This window comes from Pseudophryne corroboree, chromosome 4 (assembly GCF_028390025.1).
Source record: "Pseudophryne corroboree isolate aPseCor3 chromosome 4, aPseCor3.hap2, whole genome shotgun sequence".
Taxonomy (NCBI): Eukaryota; Metazoa; Chordata; class Amphibia; order Anura; family Myobatrachidae; genus Pseudophryne; species Pseudophryne corroboree.
Window position 1 is genome coordinate 746,792,970 of NC_086447.1, and position 12,020 is coordinate 746,804,989.

At 47.5% G+C, this 12,020-nt stretch overlaps 1 protein-coding gene across 1 annotated transcript in view; it reads left to right on the top strand.

Moving 5' to 3' along the window:
- The window catches only part of LOC134910283 (cystatin-like), a 53,073-nt gene extending 43,965 nt beyond the window's left edge, over positions 1-9,108 (top strand). Inside the window, exon 4 of the mRNA XM_063918135.1 lies at positions 8,916-9,108. Within this exon, the coding sequence (XP_063774205.1) occupies positions 8,916-9,020 (105 nt within the window). The 3' untranslated portion in view covers positions 9,021-9,108. The remainder of the gene's footprint in view (positions 1-8,915) is intronic.
- The last annotated feature ends 2,912 nt before the right edge of the window (positions 9,109-12,020 follow it).

Below are 12,020 nucleotides of genomic sequence, written 5' to 3' on the forward strand. Positions count from 1 at the left end.
ATAGGCACAACTAAAAGGCACCTCAGGTAAACAATGGAGATGGATGGATACTAGTATACTTATGGATGACAAGTGACTGACGACACAAAGGTAGCTACAGCCGTGGACTACTGTACTGCGTCTGCTAGTATAGAGATGATAATTAATGATATAAAAAAAAAAATAAGATTTTACTTACCGATAAATCTATTTCTCGTAGTCCGTAGTGGATGCTGGGGACTCCGTCAGGACCATGGGGATTAGCGGCTCCGCAGGAGACAGGGCACAAAAATAAAGCTTTAGGATCAGGTGGTGTGCACTGGCTCCTCCCCTATGACCCTCCTCCAAGCCTCAGTTAGGATACTGTGCCCGGACGAGCGTACACAATAAGGAAGGATTTTGAATCCCGGGTAAGACTCATACCAGCCACACCAATCACACCGTACAACTTGTGATCTGAACCCAGTTAACAGTATGACAACGTAGGAGCCTCTGAACAGACGGCTCACAACAATAACAACCCGATTTTTTTGTAACAATAACTATGTACAAGTATTGCAGACAATCCGCACTTGGGATGGGCGCCCAGCATCCACTACGGACTACGAGAAATAGATTTATCGGTAAGTAAAATCTTATTTTCTCTAACGTCCTAGTGGATGCTGGGGACTCCGTCAGGACCATGGGGATTATACCAAAGCTCCCAAACGGGCGGGAGAGTGCGGATGACTCTGCAGCACCGAATGAGAGAACTCCAGGTCCTCTTTAGCCAGGGTATCAAATTTGTAGAATTTTACAAACGTGTTCTCCCCCGACCACGTAGCTGCTCGGCAGAGTTGTAATGCCGAGACCCCTCGGGCAGCCGCCCAGGATGAGCCCACCTTCCTTGTGGAATGGGCCTTGACAGATTTAGGCTGTGGCAGGCCTGCCACAGAATGTGCAAGTTGAATTGTGCTACAAATCCAACGAGCAATCGTCTGCTTAGAAGCAGGAGCACCCAGCTTGTTGGGTGCATACAGTATAAACAGCGAGTCAGATTTTCTGACTCCAGCCGTCCTTGAAATATATATTTTCAATGCCCTGACAACGTCCAGCAACTTGGAATCCTCCAAATCGCTAGTAGCCGCAGGCACCACAATAGGCTGGTTCAGGTGAAACGCTGACACCACCTTAGGCAGAAAATGAGGACGCGTCCGCAGTTCTGCCCTGTCCGAATGGAAAATCAGATATGGGCTTTTATACGATAAAGCCGCCAATTCTGACACTCTCCTGGCTGAAGCCAGGGCCAGTAGCATGGTTACTTTCCATGTAAGATATTTCAAATCCGCCGATTTGAGTGGCTCAAACCAATGGGATTTGAGAAAATCCAAAACTACATTAAGGTCCCACGGAGCCACTGGGGGCACAACCGGGGGCTGTATATGTAGTACTCCTTTTACAAAAGTCTGGACTTCAGGAACTGAAGCCAATTCTTTCTGGAAGAAAATCGACAGGGCCGAAATTTGAACCTTAATGGACCCCAACTTGAGGCCCATAGACAATCCTGTTTGCAGGACATGTAGGAATCGACCCAATTGAAATTCCTCCGTGGGGGCCTTCCTGGCCTCACACCACGCAACATATTTTCTCCAAATGCGGTGATTATGTTGTGCAGTCACCTCCTTCCTGGCTTTTACCAGTGTAGGAATGACCTCTTCTGGAATGCCTTTTTCCCTTAGAATTCGGCGTTCAACCGCCATGCCGTCAAACGCAGCCGCGGTAAGTCTTGGAATAGACACGGTCCCTGCTGAAGCAGGTCCCGTCTTAGAGGTAGAGGCCACGGATCTTCCGTGAGCATCTCCTGAAGTTCCGGGTACCAAGTTCTTCTTGGCCAATCCGGAGCCACGAGTATCGTTCTTACTCCCCTTTGCCGTATAATTCTCAGTACTTTTGGTATGAGAGGCAGAGGAGGAAACACATACACTGACTGGAACACCCACGGCGTTACCAGAGCGTCCACAGCTATTGCCTGAGGGTCTCTTGACCTGGCGCAATACCTGTCCAGTTTTTTGTTGAGGCGAGATGCCATCATGTCCACCTTTTGGTTTTTCCCAACGGTTCACAATCATGTGGAAGACTTCTGGATGAAGTCCCCACTCTCCCGGGTGTAGATCGTGTCTGCTGAGGAAGTCTGCTTCCCAGTTGTCCACTCCCGGAATGAACACTGCTGACAGTGCTATCACATGATCTTCCGCCCAGCGAAGAATCCTTGCAGCTTCTGCCATTGCTCTCCTGCTTCTTGTGCCGCCCTGTCTGTTTACGTGGGCGACTGCCGTGATGTTGTCCGACTGGATCAACACCGGCTGACCCTGAAGCAGGGGTTTTGCCAGACTTAGAGCATTGTAAATCGCTCTTAGCTCCAGTATATTTATGTGAAGAGATATCTCCAGGTTTGACCATACTCCCTGGAAGTTTCTTCCCTGTGTGACCGCTCCCCAGCCTCTCAGACTGGCATCCGTGGTCACCAGGACCCAGTCCTGTATGCCAAATCTGCGGCCCTCTAACAGATGAGCACTCTGCAACCACCACAGAAGAGACACCCTTGTCCGTGGCGATAAGGTTATCCGCTGATGCATCTGCAGATGCGATCCGGACCATTTGTCCAGCAGATCCCACTGAAAAGTTCGTGCGTGGAATCTGCCGAATGGAATCGCTTCGTAAGAAGCCACCATCTTTCCCAGGACTCTTGTGCATTGATGCACAGACACTTTCCCTGGTTTTAGGAGGTTCCTGACAAGTTCGGATAACTCCTTGGCTTTCTCCTCCGGAAGAAACACCTTTTTCTGAACCGTGTCCAGAATCATTCCCAGGAACAGCAGACGTGTCGTCGGGGTCAATTGAGATTTTGGAAAATTCAGAATCCACCCGTGCTGTTGCAGCACTATTTGGGTTAGTGCTACTACGTCCCCCAGCTGTTCCCTGGACCTTGCCCTTATCAGGAGATCGTCCAAGTAAGGGATAATTAATACGCCTTTTCTTCGTAGAAGAAACATCATTTCGGCCATTACCTTGGTAAAGACCCGAGGTGCCGTGGACAATCCAAACGGCAGCGTCTGAAACTGATAATGACAGTTTTGCACCACGAACCTGAGGTACCCTTGATGTGAAGGGCAAATTGGGACATGCAGGTAAGCATCCTTGATGTCCAGGGACACCATAAAGTCCCCTTCTTCCAGATTCGCTATCACTGCTCTGAGTGACTCCATCTTGAACTTGAATTTTTGTATGTACAGGTTCAAAGATTTCAGATTTAGAATAGGTCTTACCGAGCCGTCCGGCTTCGGTACCACAAATAGTGTGGAATAATACCCCTTTCCCTGTTGTAGGAGGGGTACCTTGACTATCACCTGCTGAGAATACAGCTTGTGAATGGCTTCCAATACCGTCGCCCTGTCTGAGGGAGACGTTGGCAAAGCAGACTTTAGGAACCGGCGAGGGGGAGACTTCTCGAACTCCAACCTGTAACCCTGAGATATTCTCTGCAGGATCCAGGGGTCCACCTGTGAGTGAGCCCACTGTGCGCTGAAATTCTTGAGTCGACCCCCCACCGCCCCTGAGTCCGCTTGTAAAGCCCCAACGTCATGCTGAGGGCTTTGCAGAAGCCGGGGGGGGGGGCTTCTGCTCCTGGGAAGAAGCTGCTTGGTGCACTCTCTTACCCTTTCCTTTGCCTCGGGGCAAATATGACTGTCCTTTCGCCCGCTTGTTCCTATAGGAACGAAAGGACTGCGGCTGAAAAGACGGTGTCTTTTTCTGTTGGGAGGGGACCTGAGGTAAAAAGGTGGATTTCCCGGCTGTTGCCGTGGCCACCAAATCCGATAGACCGACCCCAAATAATTCCTCCCCCTTATACGGCAATACTTCCATATGCCGTTTGGAATCCGCATCACCTGACCATTGTCGCGTCCATAAACTTCTTCTGGCAGATATGGACATCGCACTTACTCTCGATGCCAGAGTGCAAATATCCCTCTGTGCATCTCGCATATATAGAAATGCATCCTTTAAATGCTCTATAGTCAGTAAAATACTGTCCCTATCCAGGGTATCAATATTTTCAGTCAGGGAATCCGACCAAACCACCCCAGCACTGCACATCCATGCAGAGGCGATGGCTGGTCGCAGTATAACACCAGTATGAGTGTATATACTTTTCAGGGTAGTTTCCAGCCTCCTATCTGCTGGATCCTTGAGGGCGGCCGTTTCAGGAGACTGTAACGCCACTTGTTTTGATAAGCGTGTGAGCGCCTTATCCACCCTAGGGGGTGTTTCCCAGTGCGCCCTAACCTCTGGCGGGAAAGGATATAATGCCAATAACTTCTTTGATATTAGCAGTTTTCTATCGGGGTTAACCCACGCTTCATCACACACTTCATTCAATTCGTCTGATTCAGGAAAAACTACAGGTAGTTTTTTCAGACCCCACATAATACCCCTTTTTGTGGTACATGCAGTATCAGAGATATGTAAAGCCTCCTTCATTGCCGTGATCTTATAACGTGTGGCCCTACTGGAAAATACGTTTGTTTCTTCACCGTCGACACTAGATTCGGTGTCCGTGTCTGGGTCTGTGTCGACCGACTGAGGTAAAGGGCGTTTTACAGCCCCTGACGGTGTCTGAGACGCCTGTACAGGTACTAACTGGTTTTCCGGCCGTCTCATGTCGTCAACTGATTTTTGTAATGTGCTGACATTATCACGTAATTCCATAAATAAAGCCATCCATTCCGGTGTCGACTCCCTAGGGGGTGACATCACCATTACCGGCAATTGCTCCGCCTCCACACCAACATCGTCCTCATACATGTCGACACACACGTACCGACACACAGCAGACACACAGGGAATGCTCTTATCGAAGACAGGACCCCACTAGCCCTTTGGGGAGACAGAGGGAGAGTTTGCCAGCACACACCCAAGCGCTATAAATATATATAGGAACAACCCTATAGAAGTGTTGTCTCCCTTATAGCAGCTTAATATATATCAAATACGCCAAAAAAAGTGCCCCCCCCCCTCTCTTTTTTACCCTGTTTCTGTAGTGCAGTGCAGGGGAGAGTCCTGGGAGCCTTCCTCGCAGCGGAGCTGAGCAGGAAAATGGCGCTGTGTGCTGAGGAGATAGGCCCCGCCCCCTATTTCGGCGGGCTCTTCTCCGGAGTTTGTGAGACCTGGCAGGGGTTAAATACATCCATATAGCACCAAGGGCTATATGTGATGTATTTTTTAGCCAGAACAAGGTATTCTCATTGCTGCCCAGGGCGCCCCCTGCAGCGCCCTGCACCCTCCGTGACCGCTGGTGTGAAGTGTGTGACAACAATGGCGCACAGCTGCAGTGCTGTGCGCTACCTCATGAAGACTGAAAAGTCTTCTGCCGCCGGTTTCTGGACCTCTTCGCTTTTCGGCATCTGCAAGGGGGTCGGCGGCGCGGCTCCGGGACCGGACTCCATGGCTGGGCCTGTGTTCGATCCCTCTGGAGCTAATGGTGTCCAGTAGCCTAAGAAGCCAATCCATCCTGCACGCAGGTGAGTTCACTTCTTCTCCCCTAAGTCCCTCGTTGCAGTGAGCCTGTTGCCAGCAGGACTCACTGAAAATAAAAAACCTAAAAACTTTTTCTAAGCAGCTCTTTAGGAGAGCCACCTAGATTGCACCCTGCTCGGACGGGCACAAAAACCTAACTGAGGCTTGGAGGAGGGTCATAGGGGGAGGAGCCAGTGCACACCACCTGATCCTAAAGCTTTATTTTTGTGCCCTGTCTCCTGCGGAGCCGCTAATCCCCATGGTCCTGACGGAGTCCCCAGCATCCACTAGGACGTTAGAGAAATATATATAACTACTGTAGGTATATATAATATAATGACGGACCTGGTGGACACTGTCAGCAGACTCCTAAACTACTAGTATGAAGAAGATAGAAAAAAAAAACCCACCACAGGTAGGTATACAATTATGGACGAGCACTGACGACACAGAGGTAGGTACAGCCGTGGCCTACCGTACTGCGTCTGCTAGTATAGATAATATACTAAATATATTACTACTGTAGGTATATAATATAATGACGGACCTGGTGGACACTGTCAGCAGACTCCTAAACTACTAGTATGAAGAAGATAGAAAAAAAAACCCACCACAGGTAGGTAGGTATACAATTATGGACGAGCACTGACGACACAGAGATAGCCACAGCCGTGGACTACCGTACTGTCAGGAGAATGTGTTTATAGAATAAAAAAATAAAAAAACACCACAGGAGTGTTTAACTTTTTCAGGCAGACAATATACTGGTGGTCACTAGCAGCAAAAGGGGTTCACTACGGCTGGCCGGCGGTCGGGCTCCCGGCGACCAGCATCCCGGCGCCGGGAGCCCGACCGCCGGCTTACCGACAGCTTGGCGAGCGCAAATGAGCCCCTTGCGGGCTCGCTGCGCTCGCCACGCTACGGGCACGGTGGCGCGCTACGCGCGCCACACTATTTTATTCTCCCTCTATGGGGGTCGTGGACCCCCACGAGGGAAAATAAGTGTCGGTATGCCGGCTGTCGGGCTCCCGGCGCCGGTATACTGAGCGCCGGGAGCCCGACCGCCGGCAAACAGAAGACCACCCCAGCAAAAGTGTGCACTGTACTCCTGCTATAACTGCTCCCCAGTCTCCCCCACAATTAAGCTGTGTGAGCAGTGAGCACTCAGCACAGTCAGATATACATAGATGATATATCATGCAGCACACTGAGGCTGAGCACAGATATGGTATGTGACTGTGTATCGTTTTTTTTCAGGCAGAGAACGGATTATTTATAAATAAAACTGGTGGTCACCATCAGCAAAACTCTGCACTGTACTGAGTACTCCTAATGCTCCCCAAAATTAGTAGTAAATCAAGTGTCTCTGTAATCTATTCTAAACGGAGAGGACGCCAGCCACGTCCTCTCCCTATCAATCTCAATGCACGTGTGAAAATGGCGGCGACGCGCGGCTCCTTATATAGAATCCGAGTCTCGCGAGAATCCGACAGCGGGATGATGACGTTCGGGCGCGCTCGGGTTAACCGAGCAAGGCGGGAGGATCCGAGTCTGCTCGGACCCGTGCAAAAAAGGCTGAAGTTCGGGCGGGTTCGGATTCCGAGGAACCGAACCCGCTCATCTCTAGTGTAGACAAGAGGGTTAGGAGGAGAGTTGGCTGGGTTTGGTGAAAAAGTGGGTCTTGAGAGCCCATCTGAAGTTTTGTAAAGAGGTGGAGAACTGGATGGGGAGAGGTAGAGAATTCCAGAGATAGGCAGTAGCATGTGCAAAATCTTGTAGGAAGGAGTGGGAGGAGGTAATCCGTTGTTCACAGCATGCCCAGGCTGCCTATTAAGAAATTGGGCATGCTAGGAACTTATAGTACTACAAGCTGTAGCATACCCATGACTGCCAGGACATTCTGGGACTTGAGGAACCACAAGTAATGGAAGTAAAAATAATATATATTTTTTTTTTTATTATAAATTAAAACATCCCAACACAACCCCTTGTTTTCCATTTTATTGCCCATCCAAGTCCTGTGGTTTGGGGGTTCTTTTCAGCCTAGGGGGTAAATTTACTAAGCTGCGAGTTTTTAAGAACTGGTGATGTTGCTAATAGCAATCAATCAGATTCTACTTGACAGTTACCTAGCTGCTTCTAGAATATAATAGATAGAAACTGGTTGCTATGGGAAACATCACCAGTTCTAAAAAAGAAAAAACTCCCACCTTAGTAAATTAACCCCTAAGAATCCACAGGAAGAAAATATAACCAATCCTCATCAAACGCAGCTTGCTCATTATGGAGACCCAAAGCAAATGACTAATAAGTAGCAAATCACTGTTTATACAGTGGAATTTTACTAATGACCAATTATGTGTGCCCCACAATTAGTCAATTTCTACTATAAGGGAGAACTTCTTTTTAAGATTGTAAAGTTGTTCTTGTCTGTTATTTTTTTAAATATTTTTTTCTTGACCATACTTTATATTAATGATAGTAATTAGATATTAACACATGTACAGTACTCAATTCTAATTGTATTAGCTGTTTGTAAACTGATGTGTTTTTTGGATTTTTTTTGTATTAATATTATATTTACTGTCTGAAAGGGGCCAGTTGAAATAATCCAACCCAGTGACCCGATATTTAAACTCGGGTAGCGAGGAGGGCTGAGCACGGGTTCAACCCGGCTCACGGTGCAGTGTGAACGGGTAAGCCAGATTGATGTGATCCGGGACCCATTCACAGCATAAGAAGAGGCAGCGCTTGGAGATAATCTCCTCTCCAAATGCTGCCTCCGGATGCGTCGGTGGTGACGTCGCCAACCCAGCAATAAGCCGCGTCAGGCCACCGGTCTGAAAGGGGTCTCAGCCGGGTTGCACCTGGGAAGGACCCATGTACAAATCCCGGGTCCGACTCGGCATTAGCGTTGTTTAGGCGGTATCACAGTACTATCTGAAAGTGTGATATTATTACTACTACCTGTATTATTATTATTATTATTATTATTATTACTACTATTATTATAATGAACATGTTATCTGTAGTGTCTCTACAAAGTTAATTTACACAGTACACAGCCATATTATTTTATTTTCCTGTTCTTGACTAGCAGAACAGAGCTGGCATTTTTCCACCTCTTTCATAGCAATCTGTGATCTTAAAATATGGGGCAATATCACCAGAAAGGTGGGCCTCACTGGGGAGAAGGTAATCAAATCTATAAATAAAAAAATAAGATAATAGCAATCAGATATGAAAATAATAATATATTGCTTCCTTTATTCAGTTTATTTATACTGAAGGCATATTGTTGACTAATGATCATGCAGATTGGTTCTTCACATTAACTGCAATTTGTTTTTCCCTGTATTAAAATATTTCTCTCCATCTTGCAGGTATACGTGTGCCAGTTTGAAGTCTGGGTTAGGGTATGGTTAGAAGGAAGCGAAAAAGAAATACTTTTATCTAGTTCTTGTAACCCCAGTAATGAAAACCCATGAGACCATCGATTTTTCTTGCAACAATGTAATAACGTTTTAAACTCTGTTACCTATTGTATATCATTGCGAATAAAAAGCAAACCATTAATTTCTGACTATCCTCTTTAACTGATTTTCCAAGTTTTTTATTGCGCTTGTCACTTATTAAACAATGCCTCTATAATTCATATGTGCCAATCTATAGTGTTTTGTAAACAACACTTTAATCACTTCCAAATGACAATACATGTCTGGTTATATTTAATTTAACCATGTGCTTTGGTCTAGCCCTAGAAAAATTGGGTTTCCTCCACTCATACCCCTTTCACACAGAAAGTCAAATTACTGAGTTAAGATGTTCTAAACACGGCTCCTTTTTCTGTATGAAAGGGTCGGCCCAGGTAGAAATTCCCGGGACTTCGACCCAGGAATTTACCAGGGTCGGAGACTCTGTAATGTCGACATGGGTTGACCCTTTCATACAGAAGAACAGTAGCGGCTCTTGCCACGGGCAAGCAGGCTTTTTGCCTGGGGCGCCGCTACCTTGAGGGCGCCGCCGCCGTAGCAAGAGCCTCTACTAATCTACCCGCTCCAGCGAGCACCATGTGCGCCCGCTGCAGCCGGCGTCGCTGACAGACACTAGAGGTCATAATTGACTCCTAGTGTCAGTGCGGCGCTGCTATGGGAGAGACGTCAGGATGTCTCTCCCATAGAGAGGAGCCGGCGCCCGTAGACAGTAGCAGCAGCGGTCTGGAAACAGGAGTGAGGCTGGTAAGTATTGTGATTTTTATTTTTTTAAGGTTTCAAAGCGGAACTACTAAAGGGGGCACTACTAATGGGTCCACTACTACAGGGGGCACATACTGGTGGCAGTACAAATGGGGGCACATACTGGTGGCACTACAAGTGCGGGCACTACTACAGGGGGCACATACTGGTGGCACTACAAGTGGGGGCACATACTGGTGGCACTACAAGTGGAGGCACTACAAGTGGGGGCACTACTACAGGGGGCACTACAAATGGGGGCACAGCTAATGGGGGCAGATCTACAGGGGGAATAGCAGCTGGGGCACAGCTACTGGGGGCACTGCTAAAGGGAGCACAAATACAGGGGACACTGCTACAGGGGTAACAGCTACTGGGGGCAAATTAACTGGGGGCACAACTACTGGGCACAGCTACTGGGGGCAAATCTACAGGGGGCACAAGTACTGAGGGCAAATCTACAGGGGGCACAGCTACTGAGAGCAAATCTACTGGGGGCAAATCTATAGGGGGCACAAGTCCTGGGGACACAGCTACAGGGGGCACTGCTACAGGGTGCAAATCAACTGGGGGCACAGCTACAAGGGGCACCGCTAATGGGGGCACTACGATAAGGGGCACTGGTACTGGGGCACAACTACAGGGGGCACTACCAAAGGGGGCACTGCTACAGGGGGAACAGCCACAGGGGGGAAATTAACTGGGGGCACAAGTACAGGGGAATAACTATGGGCACGCCCCTTCCCTATGAAGGAGCCACGCCCCTGTTTTGGGGCGTGCACCAACTCTATTTTACCTGGGGGGGGCACAGGAAACATTTGCCCTGGGCTCCACAAGGTCTGCAGAAGAAATCTGTTTTGATCTGCAAATTACCGGGTAGAACTGCTTCACCTGGTAATTTGCTTCTCTGTGTGAAAGGGGGTCATGCTGGGTCCAGCTAAGCGACGTGGCATTAAGATGCTGGGGGAAAAAGCAGGGAATTTCAGCCTTATCTGCCTGAAAAGGGTATTAGAAACAATCTTTCATCAACTGCCTCTTCTCTCATAATGCAGACACTAATCTATCAAAGCTGTTACTACTTCAAACATTAGCGTATAAGAGACATACAATATGGGGGGTAATTCCAAGTTGATCGCAGCAGGAATTTTTTTTAGCAGTTGGGCAAAACCATGTGCACTGCAGGGGGGGCAGATATAACATGTGCAGAGAGAGTTAGATTTGGGTGGGGTGTGTTCAATCTGCAATCTAAATTGCAGTGTAAAAATAAAGCAGCCAGTATTTACCCTGCACAGAAATAAAATAACCCACCCAAATCTAACTCTCTCTGCACATTTTATATCTGCCTCCCCTGCAGTGCACATGGTTTTGCCCAATTGCTATCAAAAATCCTGCTGCGATCAACTTGGAATTACCCCCATGATTTGCTAGCAGCACTGCACTTGTATCCAATCACAGCATGCTACTGTTTGTTAGACAGAAGGTATCTATAGCCAAACTGATCCATAGCAAGAAGACTATTTGTCCGCCTTCATATTTGTTACCCTTTATTATCAGGAATAACAATTGAGTATTAACATCATTAACAATGGGCTCTGCTTTACACTGTAAACTGCCAGGACGAAAAAAAAGACTATCACAAAATGTTATTGAATTTGATATAAGCTTTATTGCAGCAAATTAGTATTATTTTCTAACATCTAAAAAAGGAAATTTCTATCATCTCTCAGAATAAGTGGTTTAGGAATTCTGACTCAGCAGTTTGCTGTTGGAGCTCCCCAGGTGTTACTGATGACATCCCTTCATAGAGTGGAAAAGGTTTGATACAATAAAATAGAAATACACTTAATTTTTTGGATATGTTTTGAATGCCACAAATCTGTCATCGTTTTCTTGCTGCTCTTCTGAAGTGCAATAAAAAGTGTAGATCACTTTCCCCGTTTCATTTGTCTGTTTTTGCCTTTAACTATAAGGGGAAGAGGCCGACCATCCGGCGACCGCCTGTACACGTGCGTTCCAAAGAATTGAGTTGACACCTCTGTTGGGCCAAATCGTTCACCGCTTTTATTTCACTCTTCAAACACACATCAACAAACCTCACACAAAAAGTTGCAGGGTCAGGAAAGTATTGGTGAGGAAGGTTCTCCTTAAATAGGTGGTGGGGCACGTCCTGCCTCCCCTCCTACCTATGGGTGGGGGCATGCCCAGTCCACTTGCAAATGCAAGTACCTCACCCCCCCCAAACCTGGGTGGGGG